The sequence below is a fragment of the Colletotrichum paranaense genome (genome assembly GCF_030867605.1).
Source record: "Colletotrichum paranaense strain IMI 384185 chromosome Unknown Scaffold_5.1, whole genome shotgun sequence".
In the NCBI taxonomy this organism is placed as follows: domain Eukaryota; kingdom Fungi; phylum Ascomycota; class Sordariomycetes; order Glomerellales; family Glomerellaceae; genus Colletotrichum; species Colletotrichum paranaense.
Window position 1 is genome coordinate 1,844,646 of NW_026848963.1, and position 20,993 is coordinate 1,865,638.

Consider the following 20,993-nt stretch of genomic DNA (forward strand, 5'->3'; position numbering starts at 1 on the left):
GCTGACACATGGTCATGACAAGCTACAGCTCAAGATTGCAGACGACCAGGCCCTTATGGATTTCTCACGATCTTAATTATCATGCCTTGTCTGGGCATCATATTTCTAATAGAGATGTTCAAAGTTTGCAAGATCCGGAAAAAGATGATAAGCAGTTGAGAATGAAGTGCGTTAAACTCCGCGGCTGGCGGAGAGCTTGCGACTGATATCCGCTAGGTAGTCGATGGATTGCTACCTAAGCTGCGGAGATCGGACTTTCGAGAGTTAAAGCTGATTCTATCAGCTACTTTTCATAAGAACTGAGTTGGAAATACATCCGCCTGCCAAACAGATCCGCCTGATCTCCGCCGTGCTTGTGATTTTCAGGTACAACTCTGCTCGGTCTCGCTTTTGTATACCAAGTCTGAGACTTTGGGAAAGCTAACATCCCATCGAGCGGGGAATGGCGTCATTACATGCTTGTACGGAGTGATAGCTAGTTCTGAGACAATATTGAAAGGAAATCTAGAGAAAGATTGGGGGTAGATAGATTGACGCCATTTCGCAAACAAGACACCGTGCTATCTCGATGATATGTCTAACAACCAATTTACTCCAGGCCATCCTATGAATCTTGAGAATGATCGCTTCTTAAATTCCTTCCCCCATCGACCTCATGGCATGTCTCCTTTTCCCTCTGTGTTTCTAAATACCGTAAAAGTGGCCCCTTTGGTGCATCTTCACGTCCCATGAAAACCTCGATCATTTTGAGTCCTCTGCCGAAACTCAGCTGTTCACTACCCAGAACCTCATTCAATTCCGCCCAAGTCCTGCAAGCAGCGGTATAGGTCTCTTGACTTCCACCAAAGAAGTAAGGGGCCTGGAGATACCGCCAGGTAGATATGTCGTTATACTCCTGTTCGCGCCCATGAATACATCTCTCAATGGTGTACCCATCGTTGTTGATCAAGAATATAACAACATCAAGATTGTGGCGTATGATAGTTGCTAGCTCCTGAGCCGTCATCTGGAAGCTCCCATCGCCGATGAAGAGTATCGCACGAGCTTGGCCTTGTTGCAGACCATGATACTTCGACTCTGCGACTATTTCACGCTGTGCAAGTGCTGCGCCCTGGGCAGCCGGTAGCATAAAGCCAATGGAAAGCCAAGTAGCAGGCGTGAATAGTCTCGTATGCGGTGGCAAGTGAATATCCCGTACCCCATAGCCCGCAGTGCCAGTCTCTCCAAGTACTATGTCGCCAGGCCTAATAATGTTGGCAAGAGAGCGCCACAGCTTGTCCTGGTATATTGGCCCCGAGTTCCCCGCCAGTGTATCCAAAGGCAAGTGGGAGTCTCGGTGAAGGAGAGGATACGGATTATACTTGGCAATCCTCTTGAAGTCGATGTCGCGGATCAGCCCAGATGTGACAAACGACGCTGAGACGTCGTGAAATACTTCAGAGCCCAGTTCCACCTTGGTTCCTTTGATGAAGATGCAGGACTGGAAATTCGAGAAAGTGGTAAAGCCATACGTGTTGCTCGAACTCAAGTGTGGTCCAAAGAAGAGGACTAAATCTGCGCCCTCGATAGCTTCCTTGACAGATTGCTCCGAAAAGTCTCCCTTGTAGATGCCGTGGAAGTTTGATCTCGTTTCGTTGAAGAGTCCTTTGCCAAAGTTTGTCGTCCAGGTTGGCCATCCGGTTGTATCAATGAGAGCCTGGACGTCGTTGATGATCCCTAATGGCCTACATTCGCCGTCGGCAATGATGATTGGTCTCTTAGTTTTATAGATGCTCCGGAGAATCTTCTGTAATACGGCGTCGCTTTCCCCAATCATGCTCTCATTGTAATCCGCGTTGCTCAAAGGAGTCTGCAGCTGCCCGGCAGGTACGCTGAAAGCCACAAGATCCATGGGGATCTGGATGTAAACAGGGCGGCTGTGCAGAATGCACTGTTGCAACACAGTATCGATTTGCTGAGTTGCTGTGCGGAAGTCCCATAGTGACGTTTGCGCTACCGTGACGTACTCCTGCATCTTCGCGAACCGACCATAATCGCCATCCGCAAAGGTGTGGTGGATGAGCAGCCGTGCATCTTGAGATGCTCTCGATGGGGTTCCAACGATATGCACAACAGGGGAAAGTTCCGCGTAGGCACCGGCGATACCGTTCACCGCAGAAAGCTCGCCGACACCGAATGTCGTGATCACTGCGCCGAGGCCTTTGATTCTTGCATATCCGTCTGCCGCATAAGCCGCGTTAAGCTCATTCGCATTGCCAACCCAGATGAGTCCCGATGGCTTCACGTAGTCTAGTAGATCCAAGTTGTAGTCACCGGGAACGCCATGAATTGCGCCGACACCGAGTTGCCTCAATCGAGTAAACAGATATGTGGCGATAGTCGTCGAGTCAGGCATAATGACCGAAACTGTGCTGCGGTTGTAGGTAATCTTGAGGAAATGAAAAGGAGTTACGCAAGACTTGACAGAGAAACATCAACATAACATCTTCCTTCGTCAGTTCAAATATATTCTTGATTCATCATTGACCATAATCAAACTATACTCATCAATCACTCCGAATCTCGGTATTCTTCCTGAGCTGTGCATTGCATCGTTCGTTAGGTCCAGCCCGGAGTTCTCTGATATGCTAAGCGTCTTGTACCCCTGTCCGCCGGTCACTCCGGTGTCCGATCCGATCTTTCTCCGATCCTAGCACGTCACTCCGAGGCCTCTTCTTCTCTATCGCACTTCCCATCTATCATCAAACTTCGCGCGCTACGCCAGCCTCACTCAATCCGACTTTCACTGCTAAACAACGTTTACTGTCGAGTGGCTGAATCTTATCAAAGTCTTACCCGGCGATGAATTCGAGACAGGCCGCCTGTGAGCCCTGCAGAAAGTCAAAGCTTGCATGCGGCCACGAACGGCCCACTTGTCTCCGGTGCAGACAACATGACAGAGCCGGCTTATGCGCTTACAGAGCGTTTCCCTTCAAAAGAAAGCAACCACCAAGCGCCTACTTGCCCGACGCCGAAACAGTCTCTCCGTATGAACCACGTCGCTCTCCACAAATGTAAACCTCAGCCTTCACGGGTGATGTAATCTGACCTAGGAACCATAGTTTACGAGAGCCTTCTCTGTCTTTCAGTCCGACGGATCGCGAACATCCGTACCCCAACCCAGGTTATCTCGGACAGTCAAGTCATGTTGCCATTTTCGATCAAATTCGCCAACAACATGATGAAAATGAGGAAAGCGCAGGGTCCAGCCTCAACTCGCCATCAAACCCTGGCCGGCGGTTGAGGCTCATGTCGTTTGAATCCCAGCAAGCAAAACAAGGCGCTGAGTGTTTAAAGCAAATTCTGCGCGGAAACAATTTGTGCGACATGAAGAGCCTTGTCTGGTTTTGGCGGGCAAGAGGCGCTAACCTGGCTCTCGCCGGTCCTTTTGTAGAGTTGTGTTGTGAAAGCGTAGATTGCTCTTCGCTATCTACCTTCCAAGGGGAGACTTGGCATAACGCCCTTGCCCAGAAAGTGGTAGAGAACACAGCATATCCGCTCAAATATGATGCTAGGACCGAGTTCTCCGACTACGTTGCGCAGTTGACTCACACACATACTCGGTGGGAAACAATTGGTATATTTCTTTGTGCAGTCCTGAGAGCTTCAATGGACACCCCCTTCTTTCCCTCTCTGTTTAACTCCTCAGTTCAGAAACGCGACTTCTGCGCCATGCTGATGCGTCAAATCGGCTGCATACTAGAAGTTTGCTTGTCTTTAGATTGTCTTAATGACCTGCAGCTTCTCTTACAGTATGAACGTTGCATAATTCACTCTTACGTGGACGGCGATCAGAGTGGGTGGTGCAGCCTGGGCTCGAGGATTTGTCTGCTCACAACTCTGACAGGTTACAATTTGTGGCGAAGCTTAGGTGATGCTGTTTCGTCTACTTTCGCGCTGGGCTACCATGAAAACATGGAGAACAAGCCGGATACGCCATACTTCCTTGTGCAGTTGCGCAAGATGGCCTTTGCCCGGATCTATTCCGCGGACAAGAATGTCTCCCTGTTTCTTGGCAGACCATTACGCATGAGCAAACGGTTCTGTCATTTTCATCTACCAGATACACTTCCGCCCTCGGAACCTTCGCCATCTGATAACCGGCGTAGGTTGGTTGACTGGCTGCCGAATTCAGCCATGGATTACAGGTCAGAGACGCGCTGGTCAGCACTGTGTGCGTCGATCAAAGAAGAAATCATGGAGCTTCTCTTCGACCGTAGTCGCGCGGATCATACAGCCAAGATCCTGTGAGTTTGGTCATACTTATGGCATGCCCGCCCATGATAACTAACCATTGAAGTGAACTTGACCAATTAATTGAGGAGCAATGGCGTGCACTTCCGGATAGATTTCGTTTTGATCAGCGACCACCAAATAACGCCACCCCCTTCGAACGTGATTTTTTGTTTAGCGTCCATCTCAACCATCTACATGTCAATCTTTTGTTGAGGCGTCTGACTTTGGAGCGCCAGTCAGAGCCCGATGGTGCTGTCATTGAAATAGCCCTGAAGATGCTTAGCTTGGTGGTCGATATTGTACTCACTCGAGATGAACTTGCAAATTCGGGCACCAATCTCAGTTGGAAAGTGAGTACCTTTGCTCTTGCTCCATCATGTTTCCTTCTAACAATGGTCAAGGTCGCTCACTATGGGCTACCGGCAGCTGGTATGGTACTCCTCGCAATGGCAAGCCAGATAGATGCCCCGGTCTTGGTTGCAACACGTGCCAAGATACTACGAGATCTCACCGTACTGGCCGCAGAAATTGAGAGAGGAAGAATTGTGAAACTTGAAGATCCGAATTACGCTTTGTTGGCTAAAGCCGCTAAGACCATTGGATGTTTTTTGGATTCGGTCTTTAGTGACGATGGGAGGAACAGGAGTGGTTTGGACATCAGTTTATCAAACAGTAGCCCTCGGCAAGCCACGGATGACACTTCATGGGCGGAAATATTGGGATCGGATGCTTGGGACTCTGAACTAACATTCTGGCAAACCCTCGCGGATCACCCTAACGTGTTCAACCAGTACCTAGTGTAGGCCTAAAATTGGCCTAAAATTGGCCTAAAATTGACAAGTCCTATCGGCCTTTGTGTGGTGCAGGGAGATATGATTTCCAATGGATGCAGTGGAAGCTCAATTTCGGTTGGCTGTCATGGGCAGACGTAGAATGCAGCTCCGTTAGTCAACGACTAACGAATTCTAGGTCATGGCTGCATCTGTTTGCGTCCTGCTACCATGAAGTTCTTCTGTCGTCTTGTCTCGATTAGTGCCTTTATTTCGCTCTCGGTAGGTAGTTTGGGAATGTCTTGTGAGGGCCACCACCAGTGAGCAGTCAAGCCGATTCGGGGTTAATCTAATGTGACGGCTATGAACATGCGTCTACCTAAGACATGTAATTGCGCAATCTTTCGCTCTTGTGTATCAAGAAGCATGCCTTACATACGGAGTATTGGCATGCCTCTTCCGGCTCCATCCTCTTACACCGTTCCGAATCCGTTCCGTGTCGGACAAAGCCCCACTCCGACTCCCATAAGCAGATTGTCGAAGTCATTCGTATACCAATAGAGTAATCGGGACGGACAAGATGCTCGCCATCATGTTTTCTCCACGGGGCAGAAAACTGAATATCGTAAACAATTTGGGCAAGTATTGTGGCTTCTGCAACCCATAAAGTACCCTTAATTGCGTGATGGATCGGGATATTGCGACTTCAGGACTCCAACACTGACTTGGATGAGGGATTAGTTCTCCCCGATTGAACAAGATTTATGACCGACCCAATACTATTTGACTAATTCAATCTAGTCGGGCTCTCTGACTGATCTGACCCTCTCCGACTCTGAACAGCCCCTGTCCGATCATGTTGTACTATGACATGAATTCCTTTGGTTGGCGTATATGATAAGCCTGGTTCTCAACCACTGAATGTGATGTGGAACTCTGATAATATCTCAAGCTTTCAACAACTTTACCGAAATAACCCTCAACATGACTTTCAGCGATGATCTTATCAAACTGCAACAAAACCGCTCAGCTCAAGAACCTCTACCATCTGGTATCGCTCCATACACTTGCTCTGCCTTCTTCAAGGGCCGTGAATATGGAATGAAGCCAAAGGCCCGGCGCTGGGATCATCTACTCAGCAAAGAAAGTCACAATTTGAAACCTTCACCCCTCAAAACAGCTTCACGAGCCAGCGGACAGAAGAAGCTGATTAGCTTAGGCACAGCTCGTCCCGCTCCAGAATATTTCCCCTGGGAGTCCCTGTCACTTCGATGCCTTCAAAATACCGTTACCGAGCAGGCACAACCTGCGCCAACGGTGTCAATGGCTTCAGTCAAGCTTGAGCAGTCATACGACCTAGGTGTGGCAATGAACTACGGGTTCTCTGGAGGATCACCTCAGGCGCTGAGATTTGTGACGGAACACATTGAAATTATTCACAAGCCTCCTTACGATGATTGGGAATGTTCCTTGACCTGCGGTACGACTTCGGCCATTGAAATTGCATTCCGTATATTTTGCAATCCTGGGGACACCATTCTTACTGAGACCTACACTTATTCTGGGGCCATGACTTGTGCTCATGCCCAGGGTCTCCACATACTCGGCATCGAAATGGACGATCTGGGCCTACTTCCAGACGATCTTGACCACAAACTTCGGACATGGGACTACACAAAGGGTCCAAAGCCATCAGTCTTGTACATGATCCCGACTGGACAGAATCCTACGTCAACTACGCAAAACCTGATTCGCCGAAAACAGATATATGCCATTGCAGAGCGCCATGATCTCTATATCCTCGAGGATGACCCGTACTACTTCCTTCAATTGGGCAAATCGGAACAGGCACTTGCATCTACACAACTCGACAAGACAGACGCAAATGAGGAGTTTTTCAAGTGTCTTTCACCCTCATATCTTTCACTTGATGTGTCTGGCCGTGTTCTTCGCATGGACACAACATCCAAGATTCTCGCTCCGGGTCTGAGATGTGGGTGGGTCACCGGGAGTTCTCAGGTCATTCAGAAGTTGGTGTCATACTACGAGATTGGTGTGCTATGTCCCAGCGGACCGTCGCAAGTCATGTTGTATAAGCTTCTAGACGAGACTTGGGGCCACGACGGCTTGTTCAATTGGCTTAGGTCACTATCGCTTCAGTATCGCTGCCGGCGCGATAATCTGCTGGAATCATGTGAGCGCTTCCTTCCCTCTAACCTCTGCGAGTGGAACATCCCGGCGGAGGGCATGTTTCTGTGGATAAAGGTGAACATTTCCGGATACCGGCAAACACACACGGCCAGCCATGGAGATGGTAATGTGGCTCGCTATCTTGCTGTTGAAGACAGGATTTATCAGAAGGCCCACGACAACGGAGTTCTCGTCAGCAAAGGAAGTTGGTTCATTGCGGATGTTCAGACACTAAGGGGTGTCAACTTCCGATTGACGTTCGCGGCTGCGCCTGTGGGCGAGTTGGATGAGGCTTTACAGCGATTCGCCAGGGCTCTGGAAACGGAGGTGCGCTGAAGCTTACTCGTGTCTTAGTGCAGCTTACATGTAGAAGATAGGATTATGAAATAGAGGAGTATCTAAAATCGCAGTCTCCAAACCTTTACCTCAACAGCCAACGTAGATATATGCCAAGCGGCTACACCGAGGCTGAGGCAAGCTAAAGTAAATCAGGAAATGTGTGAAACGTGCCAAATGTCTTATGGCTAAAAATCTACAAGGTAGATTTCCAGCCACCCTCCGCCTCGAAGATCTCGCCGACCGCCTTGGAGACTACCAAGAGATGACGGTCATGATACCTGGGAGCTACAAGGGAAACGCCAACGGGCATCCCGTTCGGACCCTTGAAACCTGGAATATTGACGACGGGAACATGCAGCGCCTATCACCCTTGTTAGCACTAACTGCCCGAAAGATCGATTCCGAGCGTGACCTACTGTCCAAGGAGCGTTGAAAGCTGCACTTCCGGTGCTCGAGGTTCCTTCCGGAGCCTCATCAACGACGCTAGGCACCAGAACAGCATCGTACTTGGCCAGCATCTTGTCAACTTTGGGCCTTGCGATGGCAATGTTGTCAAATGCCTCTAGCTGCTCCGCTCTGCTGATCTTGTTGGTGTTATCAACATGCGAAATCAAGAACTCGTGCAGTTGATCCTTAGCAGCGCGGTAGTCGGGCAGGAAAGCGGATCTTCCGTCGCTGTGCAACACCGTAGCATGCCACTGAGGTAGCTCCTCAAGCTCGGGATCGAATTCAATCTCTTCTACCTCGGCTCCGTGAGCCTTGAGAAGCTCCGTAGCCTTCGCCATCGCGGACTTGGTACCGGGTCCAGCTTGAGGCCACACCATCGTCTTCAACAGAGCGAACTTGGCGCCCTTGACAGCGAAGGTGTCCTTCGGGGGCTCGTCGTCTTTCAAGTCAAAAACATCGGCCATCAATTGCAGGTCTTCAACACTGCGGGCGAAGAAACCGAGGGTATCTAGGATCAAGGAGTAAATCTTCTGACCCTCGCGCGTGATGGAGTTCCATGTCGGCTTCAGGGCGTAGATGCCATTGAAAGATCCTGGGCGGATCGTGCTTCCGCCTGTCTGGGTGCCTAGGCCGATAGGCGCTTGGAAATCCGCAATGGCGGCGCCTGATCCTGACGAGGAGCCACCGGGGGTTCGGTTCGTGCCATGTGGGTTCACTGTCTTTGGACCTTGAACCGTCGCTGCGAATTCGGTCGTGGTTGTTTTGCCTACTTTTGTCAGTATCGCATTGCTGGGGTTGGGTTGAATTATCAGCATGGACCTACCAAGAAGCAGCGCGCCAGCCTGTCGCAAAATTATGATGGAACCGGCATCGACTTTGGGAGCGTCTCTAGCGTAGATTGGAGATCCGTGCTGTGTTGGCATATCTAGATTTCGATTAGCGATCCTGTAGAATCACAGGCTGATATTCGCTGACCCTTTGTGTAAATAACGTCTTTGACTGCGATGGCTACGCCGTGTAGGGGTCCGCGCTTCTCTGGCGGTATCGCATCCATTGCCTTCGCTTGTGCAATCACCTGCTCTGGGTTCAAGTACTCCCAAGCTTTGACTACGGGGTCTCTCTCCTCAATGTGGGACAAGAGCGAGCGCGCGTACTCTTCCACAGTTAACTCCCCGGCCCTTATCTTGGCTGACGCTTGGGTCGCCGTAAGTCTATACGGTTCAACTGCCATTTTGTGATGGTGTGGCAGTTTTGCTATTGTCAAGAAAAGATATCAGAGATAAACGTTTTGACAATACAAACTCGTCAAGTGCTTCAGTGGGAGACGATCCAGAACAAGAAGGCGGGGTGTTAACAGAGTCAGAGCGCCACGGTTGCAGTGGACTCTGTCCAAGGTATGCACTCAATAGCCTCGGGAATAATTCCGGTACTGTAGCTGTTCTGAGCTCCAGAGGTTCAGAAGGTAACTCTCGACTTTGCAGAGTCTATGAAACGGGATGAGAACATGAACAAAATCGTGGAGTTCTCAAGAGTTGGAGTAATCTGGAGGCAATCCGGCTATTTCAAAGATGTTTTCCGGTGACTCCAACGGCCGTAAGAGGGGCCATCCCTGATACCCCAACCCCGCAGGCCGTTATCGTCGGCTTCAGATCCGCCGCCACGTTCGTTTCCCCCGCAATATTTCCGCCTACGCCTTCAACAGCAGACTGCGATACGTCCGATTCGGGATCTTTCCACCGAATGAGGCGTGCATTCTGATAATTGTTGCCCGAAACTCCAACGCTTACATTTTGAGAGGCCGAGGGTGACCCGCTGACTTACGCAACGGATTGCCTTTGCTGGCTAGATGGGGCTGCTTTGGGGCGGCTTCTCCAGTCACGTCATAGCAACATGAAGTCAAAAGGATGCCAAGTAGTTGGCGGGGATTCTTGTCCCACGAGACGTTCTCACAACTTCTACCACTGCTGTGGTTCTTCTCATACTGTCACTGAGACTACCACAATACCTATTGTTCCTAGCATTCTGCCTTCTACTAAGATCTTTTCCATAACTAATTCATCTCAGAAGCAAAGTAGGAGTAAGTGGGGGATTGAGTTCTCGACAGCCATCAATCATTAGGGAACCACAACTAGGCCTCCAATTTCTGCACTTTCTCTCCCAAGTGCAATTCTTCAGCCTCGTCAATGCGCGGAGATGGCGGCGCATAAATCTCGCCTTCCCTTTCGCCCTCAAAGAACCCATCCCGGCCTTCTTTCGCCAGCCATTCGTAGTCCATCGGGGCATTCTCATGGCCCGGAGGATACACCTTGGTCTTGAAGAACTGCACTAGCACAGCATACAAGATGGCTGATGAAAAAAACGTCAACACCCAGCCCATCATGTACATGTACTCAGCCGGTTGGCTGACAATATGAGGCTGGTATTGCCCGACGAGACCGGGCAATCCCATTGCCGTACCGCCGATCCAGGCAAACACTCCAACCCAGTTGACTCCAGAATTGAACCAGTAGAGACCCTCTTTAGAGCCATTATACAGCGACGGCACGTGTATGTTACCCTTTCGAACCAAGATGTAGTCGAAAATGATAATCTGGTGAGAGTCAGCAATACGTTCTCAAGACTGGTTTTCAAGACTGGGCGTTGAAGTACTCACAGCGCAAAGGGGAGCCATGAAGATGTTGTAACTCCCGAGGAATGAGATGAACGCGGACGCGTTTGCAATAAGCTTCCACGGCAATACAACAATACCGAGGATTGCACAAACGATCTGGCCTCGACGGATCGTCAAGTACCTGGGGAACAGTCCAGTCATGTCCGCGCCAAAAGGTAGCGAGTTTGCTCCAAAGTTTGTCGCCAGCACGCTGAGAATGAAACTGAACGATACAAAGAAGACACCAGCACGGGCGGTCGGATTCCAGTAATGGTCAAGGATGGCGTCAAGAAGATCCCATAGGTTCCAGTAGGCCTTGCCCCAAGCACCCTGTAATGAGGTCGTGGAAGCTAGGCCAAGGAAGAAGACGAGGATCTTTGCGAAGAAGACACATGCTCCTTGGAGCCAACCGGCATCTCGAGGCTCTCTGCAGTATCGCGCGAGATCAGGTTGGTTCACGAGCATTGGCGAAAGAGAACCCATGATGACATTGATGCCGCTCATGATAGCCCATCCGACGGGTGTTTTAGCTGCTGCCGATGCGCCTGCGACAGATGCAGCGCCAATATTAGAGATTCCGGTTCCATAGGACATACACCAGCCGAAGAGTCCGAAGCACGCGAATGGCATGATGAAGCCTTTCACGGTGTAGATGTAGTGAATATGAATCGGGTGTACCCAGGTCTGCCGCCAATGTCAGGGAATGCATGTCATTAGAGGGTCGCACACTACATATACTCACAAACGGGAACTCAACCAGCCAAAGGAGAAAGAACGCCAGCAGCTGCTTTGAAGTCACGTCGGCACCAGTGGGAAGCATATTGGGCCAGTTGTCCCAGCTGTTTCCAAAAATGCAGCGGAAGCAAACGGACAACAGGTTCGCGCCGTAGTAGGTCTGAATACCGTACCAAATGATGCACACAATTGCTCGGATAAAGATGAAGAAGTATGATCCATACATTCCCATCACCGATCGTGCAAGAACAGGACTTGAAAAGATGTCAGAAACTACCAAACGTGGGAGGAGTGTTTGAACGCACTATCCTAGGTGGTACATCACGCCAGGTCTCGCCATACCAGTAACGATAATAGCGGATATGAGTGAGCCAAGAACGCAGGATACAAAGGCTTGTTGCCATGTCTGATCTTGTCAGCGCATATGAACAACGATGTTATCTTTTGATAACTTACCAGACCCACGGCGATGAGGGAAGACGCGACGTTCCACCCGGTCGTCCCAAACATGTTTGAGAACCAGTACAAAGGCAAGTTGTACCACGTCCATGTTCTTTGTTCTGGCGGCGTCGGCTCGAGATCCTTGTTCGACCACCCAGAGTCTCCGACCTGAGTTCGTCCCTCGTGAACTTCGGGAGCCTTGATCCATTCTACGAAGGCGTCTTTCGATTGGAAAGGCGCGGCTATTCCGCCTTTCGTTGGTATACGAAAGCGTACCATAATTAGTTGAACCTGTGGTGACCGAACAGCACTATCAGAACCCTATCAACCATCAAAGAGACATGTTTTCGTGGAAATGCACGTCCTCTTTCTTCTTTACTCTACAACACTGAGGGCCTTCGTCCATATTAGAGGCCCGGTGCTCAAGTATCAGCTCTATTGCAACCCTGATTGTAGTTCCTCATTCGTCGGCGATTTTCCAGCCGATAGACAGTGCGTCGCCACGCGAGCCCAGTGAGCTGTCTAACCATGAGTTACAACTAAGGTATGATAAGAATTCGGCATGGCATATGCGGAGAGTGGTGCTTGGCATGTAGATGGATGGGCCGGGGACCTGGTCTCGGGTGTGATCCACCAAGATAAGGCGGTGGCCGGCCGTTGGTCTTATCTGCGGTGGACGTCCGAATAGTTATCCCAATTCGGTAAAGATGCGGTCATCGGTAAGAAACTACAGACGTTTGCGTATCACTCGGGTTCTGAGTGAGGGTATGGTGCTAGGAGGCAGAGTCCTAGCTGCTTTGTGCTTATTCCCGTGGAAGGGGCAACCATGGATAGAACAACGAATGAGTTTCTGGATGTTCTGAAGGTGTCTGTACCATTGTAAGGCAATTAGGAGTAGAAGTAAAGCTAGATGATGACGCGAGCCATCACCGGACTGATTTTCTGGGTCAAGTTCCCGTCATGAGCAGGCCGCGTGCTATCCGGGGGAGGGGGGCTTCGGTGTCCGAATCCTTCGATATTCCTATCGACCCATACATCTCATACTTGCGTTTGCATAGGTGTGTCCAATGACACTCCCGATTCTGATTGTGGAGGATCCTTGCAGGCGTTGTCCTGGCCCATTCTACTTCGGCTCGAAATTTACCTAAGTTCCTACTTCGTATCCTCACTGCAGTATTCAACCATACATACAAGCCGAATCAGGAGAATGCTCGAGATGACTGCTCATGTTCAGACCGAGAACATGCTGGACAAGACATCTCCCGTAGATCTGGTCAACTCCACGTCGGCCGGCTTCAACACGGAGGGTCTTGTGAGTCCCCGCACCGGCCCACCGGTCTCGGCGGCGCAGACCCGGAAGTCGAGGGTGGCCTTGGCTTGTAAGCGATGCAAGAGAAGGAAACAGCGTGTAAGTCATTTATATCGACAGCTAGATCCATTGTTCATTTGCTGACTAAATACGACATGGAAGTGCGACGGCGCACATCCGAGTTGCAGGTCTTGCGTCAAGTCCAACTCGTCATGTGTCTATGAACGTGCACTGAGGCCGCACTATCCTGGAGGAAAGTCGCTGCAAGTCTTTCCCTTCATGCTGGTACAATTGTATACTTACACGAGCTTCAGGTACATCAGCGCACTAGAAGAGAGAATCGCATTTCTCGAGGCCCGGATGCCAGATTACGCAGAAGACCACTTTGTCAGGACATCTTCCGTGGCAACACCACCGGAACCCAAGACGAAAGATCCTCGGAGAAATTCACGAGACCCACTATCGGACGATGAGCAGTCCTCTCTAGTCAACGGCGTTGCGTACTTGTCGCTCTGTGCATCTGGCACAACGGACACTGCACCAGAGCCATTCTACCTAGGATCCAGTTCCGGCGCAACCATTGCGCGCATGATCCAGTCTTCCATCTTTCACAGCTCGGGCGGTAAAGCTGCGTTTGATGCTATACCAACGACTCAAGCTCTCTCATCGACTCCGCAATTGCATTTCGAAGTATCGGTGTCCTCTAGCCCGAAGGAATCCCAATCCGAGTTCCCGTGCCCTGAGCAAGCGGAGGTGCTGTTTGATGTCTTCTCTGATCGGCTTCATACGCGATGGCCTATTCTGGATCGCAAACTGTACACTAAGCTATTCCAGAAGCAATACGACCGTGGAGCCCTGTCTATTCAGCACCAAAGCATTATGCACCTGATATACGCCATATCCGCAAGGTTCCTACAGTTGATGAAGAAGCCTTGTGATGTAGATCCCCAGGTGAAAGTTTCCTGAAGGCAAAGCTTGCCGTTACGAATCTAACATGGTCACTGTCAGAAACATCTCACGGCGGCCATTGAGCCGATGGACTACATACTGGAACAACACAATCTAGCCACTGTACAATTTCTCCTCCTACTCGCCGTGCATGGAACTAGAAGTCCCTACGGTGCCGGCTCATGGTCTCAGGTGCGGTACGCTATCACGCTCTGCATAGAGCTGGGTCTCCATCGAAAGGAATCTAACACCTCGACTCACGATTTACGCGATCTCGAGATCAGAAGGCGCGTCTTCTGGTCATGTTACTGTTTGGACCGTATGACGAGTGCGGTACTTGGACGTACATTCGCCATCGCCGACAGAGACATAAATACCGAGGTCAGTTAGAGGAGAGCCTGCTGTGGGGACATGATGATGCTGACAGCTGTGTAGCTTCCAAGTGATAGCTTAGATTTCTGGGACTTGACAGCACTGAATAGCCCATCAAATTCACCCGGACTGCCTTGGTCAAACATGAAGCCTTTCATACACATTATTAAGCTCCGAAGGATACAATCCAAGATCCACCGCCGAGTGTACCGAGTTGACAAGGACATTTTTTCGGTTTCTTCAGAAGAACGAGCGGGACTTGAGACCAAAATGGGACAAATTAGAGCCGAACTCGATGAATGGGTGAGGACAGTCCCCCATCATCCGACAAAAGGCGCCGGAGCAATAAGCTGGATGTACGACCCAGAAAGCGCCAATCATGACTCGAGAGATTTCTTCATCTTGTGAGTGTTTATGCCATCCTAATCTGGGCCATGACACCGAATGCTAATCGGGAGCTTAGGCAGTACCACAAGTCGGTCCTATCGCTCTACACTGTTTTCCTTCCAGTACTTCACACCTCTGACTCGAGATTCCTCACTACCGCTCGATCCGCCGCCCGCGTTTGCAGGGCATACAAGCGACTAAACCAGCAGAAGACGCTAAGCTACACCATGATGGCATTGCATTCATGTTTCATTGCCGGCTTGACGCTTGTATACTGTTTATGGCGGGAACATGCTCTCTTCTCGTATGACACGCTTGAAGCCACGAGGGCGTGCTCTCAATCCCTCACCATCTTCGGTGAGAAGTTTCACGGTGCGGTGAAGTATCGTGACATCTTTGATGCCCTCTCGGGGAGTCTGTTCAAGACAATCGTTAGCCCGCTAGCAGGTCCTGGTGGGGGATCACAGCCTCTAGATGTGGACTTAGGAGCGAATCCAGTAGGCGACCGATTGATGTCGCCGTCGGCAACTGCACAAGAAGTGCACGTGGCCATTGAACGGAGCAGCGAGACCGGGGAAAAGTCATCCATGGCCCATGCTATTTCCGACGCCGTGAAAGAGGCATTTATGGAGGTAGATGAAGAAGCACCGGGCGGTTGGCAGGGTTGGAGGATGTTCAACGAAATGGTGCAGCCTGACCTCAAATCTACCCACAGCCCGAAGAAAATTGATGGAGGAGACAGACCGCACGGCAAAAGTAATGGTTTTGAACTTGAGTTGGAATTCACAAACGAGCTTGAGCAAGGGGCTTACTTGAACTTGATGGAATCTGACTTGGACTTTGGCGAGTTGTGAATGGTGAGCTGAATACCTACCTCGGTTCTGAAATCTCATTGTGGGAGCTTCATCAATAGGTTACGCTGATACTTGCTTACGTGCGTGATCTCCTTAACACAAGCGTTTGCATTCTTCAATTTGCTGCACATCTTCGCAGAGTTGCAATTGATTGTTTGATTTGGCTCTTAGGATCTGTGATGCTCGCGGTTGAGGTTCTAAGACTCATCCAACCTCGTCATGTCTTCGCCGGAGTTCACGAGGCTTAAATTACTTAACTGCTCTACTCCGCCATACCTATCTAGTAGCTTAATTAGATCTGGATACATCTTGCAAGCAGAGGAGCACGGAGGGTCAGGTAGAAAGTAAGGATCCATGGCATATGTGACGTTCGGCGTCACTCAGCCTCACCTTAAGGCTCGGGAAGCGTGTCGACCTTTTGCGGTTGTCGACGTCTCTCTCCACAAATTCCCCGTGAAACATTGCAGCTGGAGAGTTATCTTCTTTAATCTATGATTGAGTTCCTCTTTTTATCGCAACTCTGCAACTGGAAGTGAATACCAGGCATACTCGTCTCCTGTCGGGGCTGTTCTCATGCACGCTCGCCTAGCCCTCTGATCCACAAGTTGCGAATAGCCTCCAATTCTCCATCGGCTGATTAGTCATCACCAGCGGGTCGGTTAGCTCAGTTGGTTAGAGCGTGGTACTAATATTTCACCAGAAATGTTGAGTAATGCCAAGGTCGGGAGTTCAAGCCTCCCACTGATCATTCTTTTGCTCCAACTCGAATTTACAAGTTTTTGGGCTGCCTTTTCATAGACTCAGCATGTTCTCGTACCTGAGAATATGTCACTAGGTAATTCTTAGACTGTTGAGGAGCAGGTTGAGGAGAAGGGAGGTGGTGGAGCGGTCTAGGAGACAGATTCGATTAAAAGGAAACGAAAAGTGTCGAAAAAGCTTTCATGAATCGTCAAAATATACAGACCCTATCAATACCATCCACCTGATCTATCATGGTTCTATGCTAGCTGGCCCTTCTTGTAGGGATACTTGGCCTTGAACGCCTCTGCAATCTCCGTCCTCGTAGCAACCCATACGCCCTCCTTCTTCGCAATGTAATCCACAAAGTCCCTCAGCGCAGCCAGTCTCCCCGGCCGACCAACAATACGACAATGCAGCCCAATCGTCATCATCTTGGGCATCCCCTCCTGACCCTCCTCATACAACACATCAAAGGCGTTCTTTAAATGCGTGTAAAACCCTTGCGGATCGCGGAACCCAGAACCCGTGACGTGGAACTTGAAGTCATTACAGTCATAGCTGTACGGCACCATCAGACACCCCTTTGGATCAGCCTTCTCCCGCTCAGTGGGCAAATCAATCCAGTACGGCACGTCGTCGGCATATGTATCACTCGCCCACACAAGATCCTCTCCCATCTCTTCATATACCTGCGGCACAAGTGTCCTCGAGTGCGGCGAGTTGCGACCGTAGTACCACCCCTTGGGCGCATACCCCGTCAAACTTTTGAGCGAAGTGATACACTTTCGAATGTACTCCTTCTCCGTTCCAATCGGCACGTCATGGTAGTCAATCCAGCGGTAGGCGTGCGAGGCCACATCGTGACCCTCTTCCACGCACCGTGTCGCGACCTCGGGCTGCTCCTCGACGGCCTGAGCGACGGCGTAGAGGGTGAACTTCATCTTGCGGGAGTTGAAGAGGCGGAAGAGGCGCCAGAAGCCCGCGCGGGAGCCGTATTCGTATTCTGACTCAACGCTGTAGTTGCGCTCGTTGTACTTTGCGGGGCCCATGGGGTTCTCGCGGAGGTTGGTTTCCGAGACGCCGTCGCCTGCTAGGACTGACCGTTCGCCGCCCTGTTATGGGGGTATGTTAGCTGTCGTACTTCTTCGTGTCCATTCTTCTCGAATAGCGGTGGGACTGGGAGCTAAACGAACCTCTTCATAGTTGATGACAAAAGAGACTGCGATCTTCGCGTCGTTGGGCCATGGGCAGGCCAGACCTTTCTCGCCGTAACCCTTGAAGTCGCGCGGGTAGCCATAGTCTGGGTGGGCGTGGTATGCTTCCGGCATGATGAAGAATGATTTGTTGATCAGATCAGACGACCAGATCCTTGGGGTTCAGTAATGCTTCAAGAATAGGTCAATGGCAAAAGAAAGGGTGCAAATGTTGAGTGATACGCCGTTCACATCTCGAGTCAACGACCTTAATCAAGTGTACAAATAGCAAGACCAAGACTGCGATCGGCCAGAATCAACCGGCCCATCGTCCATCGGGCGACGTAGTCCGCCATTCGTGGTGCATTATCGCGGCTATCTGCACTGAGCAAAGAAGTCTGCAGACAATCCCTCCCTATCAGGGCTGATGCCTTCATTCCCCAGCTCATTGCAGCGTGCAGCGCGTTATCACATCGCCGTCGCGCGAACGCACACATCTCGGGATCTGAAGGGGGCAAGGATGCAAACTGTTGGAGGCGTTACATTTAACAGGGATGATCACCCTCCATCGGATGACATCGAAGCGTTGGAGTACTTCGGAGATTTTGGTCGACCCAGGGGTGGTGATAAGGCGCGGGGTTCTCGACGGGGTTTTGTTGGCTGTGGGGATGCTGTTGATAACAAGGTTGATCAAGGGGCGCGAGGGTATGCATGTTGATGTAATGCCCAGGCCTATCTCTGACCGGAGTCTTGACCAGGGATAGCTTGAAAGGCGTAGATGGCAAGTTTGGCATTGAGTTGCGGGATGGGAGTTGAGCTGACTTCCGCTGCTCCGCGATGAGATGCTCGGCAAGCCAATCGGATATCCGCACCCTAAGGAACTCTATGAGAAGCCCCGAGCTCGTTGTAAAGTGAGAAGCCTGTTCAACGCGATTCTCTGTGACATCGATCATGAACCAAGTTCATCAAATGCCACTCATGCTATGCTGACCCATCGCCCTGTCTTTTTGAGTGCCTTATGCTGCATGCAAGTTTATCTTCACCAATTCATCCATGCTCCTAATTCCCACTCGCCTTCTCTTGATCACTCATCGGAGGCTCTCCCGACACCCCATTCGGACCTTCCGAAGCCTCCTCAGACGGCGCCGGCTTCTGCGCCTTCAATCCCGTATTTCCAACCCCAAGAGTCAACACCAGGCTCAGCCCAGAGCAAATGACATAATACACAAAAATGTAATGCAAACCCTTCATATACGCCTGCAAAATCACCGTTCTCTCCGCATCCGAGAACCCCTTTTGGTCCAAGGTATATGTCGACGAAGTCAGTTCCGCAATCACCGCATCGGAAACAAAGTCTTTCCCGTGAAGATCCCGTCTCAGCGTGTTGGAGAGTATAACTCCCGAAATCACGAGCCCGAACGCGCCTCCAATAGTCCGGATGAAGTTTCGTAACCCTGTCGTGACGGCCCGGTCTTCAGCGCGGGAGTTGGCATACATGCCCACCAGCGTAGGCTGCAACGTCAAGCCTATCCCCGCGCCCATGACCACGAGGATCGGGATCATCTTTCCTAGGCCTGTATCGCGGTCAAAGAGGATCGTGAGACCATTTCCCAGCGTCCAGAGGAAGAATCCTGCGAGGATGCAGGGCATGTAGCGTCCCACTCGCAGCATGTACTGCCCAGACAGTATAGACAGCCCCGAAGTCGTGATGATGACAGGGAGAATAAGCGCCCCGGAAACAAGGGGCTCATAGTTGAGGATGGACTGGAAGTAAATCGGTAGGTAAAACAAGTTACCAAAGTACGCCTGGCCCATAAGGAAAGTCTGCCCAAACAACGCGCTGCAATGCGGCGCATGATATAAACGCAAAGGCATGATGGGCAGCTTCGCCAGCTTCCACTCGTAGAGCACAAACAGAACCGCAAGTACGGCACCCACGACCACCCCGGCGATGACAAAGGGCGAGGACCAAGGGTATGTCACGCCGCCTCCTGACAACGGGATGAGAAGGAGCAGCGTCGAGGCCATGTTGAGCGCGATGCCGCCGTAGTCAATCTTCTTGATCTTTTCACTGTAATTACCCGATCGGTGCTTGAGTGGGAGACAGAAGAGGATTGTCACGGCGGCTGGGGCGCTGATAATGGGGACCATCCAGAAGACCCATCGCCAGGTCGACTCTTGTACGACTGCGCCGCCCACAAAGGGGCCGACTCCATTTGCAAGGGCGAGGACGGCGCCGAGAACGCCTAAGTTGAGTGTTAGTTCCAGTCAAGAATCCATGAGAACGATGTTAAATCAAGACTTTGAAACTTACCCTGATACTTCCCCCGATTCTCCAACGTCGTGATATCACTCACAATAATCATAACAATACTATTAATCCCACCCCCTCCAATCCCAGCAATAGCCCGAAACGCAAAAAGCTGCTCCTTCGTCCTCGAAAACCCACAAAGCACATCCCCAACAGCCATCAACACCAAACAAATCATCAACAAATTCTTTCGGCCAAAGATATCAGACAACCGCCCATTGATGAGCTGGAACGCCGTCGACGCGATCAGAAAGGACGTCCCGATCCACGAGGTGGCCGTTCCTGTGTCGAGATCCTCCGCGATGGCGGGCACGGCGGTAGAGACGCTGGTCTGGTCGATGAAGGAGACGAAGAGGCAGACGGAGAGGGCGGAGAAGGCGAGGAGCATGCGTTTGCGGGACATTGTGTTGCGTTGGCCGCCTATGCTTTCTGCGTCGGTGTCGTCTTTGGGTCGGGGGCGCCCGACCGAAACTGCTTGGTTGATGACATCTTCGTCGCTGGAGGGTGAAGGCGAGCGTAGGATCTGTTGTGATGGATGCGTTTGTGAGATCTGCTTGGTTTCGGTGATGGGTGCATCTTCCTTCATCTTGATAACCTCAACCTTGATCTGTAGGTTGTGAAATCCCTAAGAAAAGGTCTTGGCTCGAAATACAGTCCAAGAAATGTCGACGAAGTCACAACTCTAGACGGATCTCCCAAACTTCGGTGCCGAGTCGCCGGTTCTCACTTCCCCGGGAGGGTCTGGGGTTAGCATCGGACGCACCCGACGAAATGACTTGCCTGCCGGGAGTCCATTGCGTCAATCACAATTGATCCGTTCACCAGAAATCCTCAACGACTCTCCCATTCTGGCTCAAATGTGGGCGATCCACCCTGGATATGTCGGCACAGGGGCAGGCGAAGATTGGGTGGCCGTCGTCGCCGATCGCACGTCCGACTTTCTTTGTCGGCACGTTTTGTGCCGATACGCATCCGCAGTGTCGGCTGTGTTCTGTTTCTGAAAGGCCTTCCAGTCTTCTAGGCCCCAAATG

At 50.9% G+C, this 20,993-nt stretch overlaps 8 protein-coding genes across 8 annotated transcripts; 3 read left to right on the plus strand and 5 right to left on the minus strand.

Moving 5' to 3' along the window:
- Window positions 1-604: 604 nt before the first annotated feature.
- Window positions 605-2,395, minus strand: CPAR01_06994 (pyruvate decarboxylase; the record flags this gene model as incomplete). Its single annotated transcript, XM_060491265.1, has 1 exon — window positions 605-2,395. One exon carries the CDS (start codon window positions 2,393-2,395, stop codon window positions 605-607), a length of 1,791 nt encoding a protein of 596 aa, XP_060350139.1.
- A 1,781-nt stretch (window positions 2,396-4,176) lies between these two features.
- Window positions 4,177-5,078, plus strand: CPAR01_06995 (uncharacterized protein; the record flags this gene model as incomplete). The annotated part of the gene is made up of 3 exons (XM_060491266.1): window positions 4,177-4,286; window positions 4,340-4,625; window positions 4,677-5,078. The coding sequence occupies 3 exons, from the start codon at window positions 4,177-4,179 to the stop codon at window positions 5,076-5,078; spliced, it is 798 nt and encodes a 265-aa protein (XP_060350140.1).
- A 951-nt stretch (window positions 5,079-6,029) lies between these two features.
- Window positions 6,030-7,571, plus strand: CPAR01_06996 (uncharacterized protein; the record flags this gene model as incomplete). The annotated part of the gene is made up of 1 exon (XM_060491267.1): window positions 6,030-7,571. The coding sequence occupies one exon, from the start codon at window positions 6,030-6,032 to the stop codon at window positions 7,569-7,571; it is 1,542 nt and encodes a 513-aa protein (XP_060350141.1).
- A 196-nt stretch (window positions 7,572-7,767) lies between these two features.
- On the minus strand, window positions 7,768-9,252 carry CPAR01_06997 (amidase; the record flags this gene model as incomplete). The annotated part of the gene is made up of 4 exons (XM_060491268.1): window positions 7,768-7,935; window positions 7,991-8,787; window positions 8,845-8,946; window positions 8,997-9,252. The coding sequence occupies 4 exons, from the start codon at window positions 9,250-9,252 to the stop codon at window positions 7,768-7,770; spliced, it is 1,323 nt and encodes a 440-aa protein (XP_060350142.1).
- Window positions 9,253-10,149: 897 nt separating this feature from the next.
- CPAR01_06998 (NCS1 nucleoside transporter) lies at window positions 10,150-12,126 on the minus strand (the record flags this gene model as incomplete). The annotated part of the gene is made up of 5 exons (XM_060491269.1): window positions 10,150-10,611; window positions 10,675-11,355; window positions 11,414-11,660; window positions 11,712-11,812; window positions 11,863-12,126. 5 exons carry the CDS (start codon window positions 12,124-12,126, stop codon window positions 10,150-10,152), a joined length of 1,755 nt encoding a protein of 584 aa, XP_060350143.1.
- Window positions 12,127-13,063: 937 nt separating this feature from the next.
- Window positions 13,064-15,717, plus strand: CPAR01_06999 (fungal specific transcription factor domain-containing protein; the record flags this gene model as incomplete). The annotated part of the gene is made up of 5 exons (XM_060491270.1): window positions 13,064-13,255; window positions 13,319-14,107; window positions 14,165-14,485; window positions 14,540-14,880; window positions 14,940-15,717. 5 exons carry the CDS (start codon window positions 13,064-13,066, stop codon window positions 15,715-15,717), a joined length of 2,421 nt encoding a protein of 806 aa, XP_060350144.1.
- A 998-nt stretch (window positions 15,718-16,715) lies between these two features.
- On the minus strand, window positions 16,716-17,786 carry CPAR01_07000 (polysaccharide deacetylase; the record flags this gene model as incomplete). The annotated part of the gene is made up of 2 exons (XM_060491271.1): window positions 16,716-17,570; window positions 17,652-17,786. The coding sequence occupies 2 exons, from the start codon at window positions 17,784-17,786 to the stop codon at window positions 16,716-16,718; spliced, it is 990 nt and encodes a 329-aa protein (XP_060350145.1).
- A 924-nt stretch (window positions 17,787-18,710) lies between these two features.
- Window positions 18,711-20,548, minus strand: CPAR01_07001 (major facilitator superfamily transporter; the record flags this gene model as incomplete). The annotated part of the gene is made up of 2 exons (XM_060491272.1): window positions 18,711-19,897; window positions 19,966-20,548. The coding sequence occupies 2 exons, from the start codon at window positions 20,546-20,548 to the stop codon at window positions 18,711-18,713; spliced, it is 1,770 nt and encodes a 589-aa protein (XP_060350146.1).
- Between the last annotated feature and the right edge of the window lie 445 nt (window positions 20,549-20,993).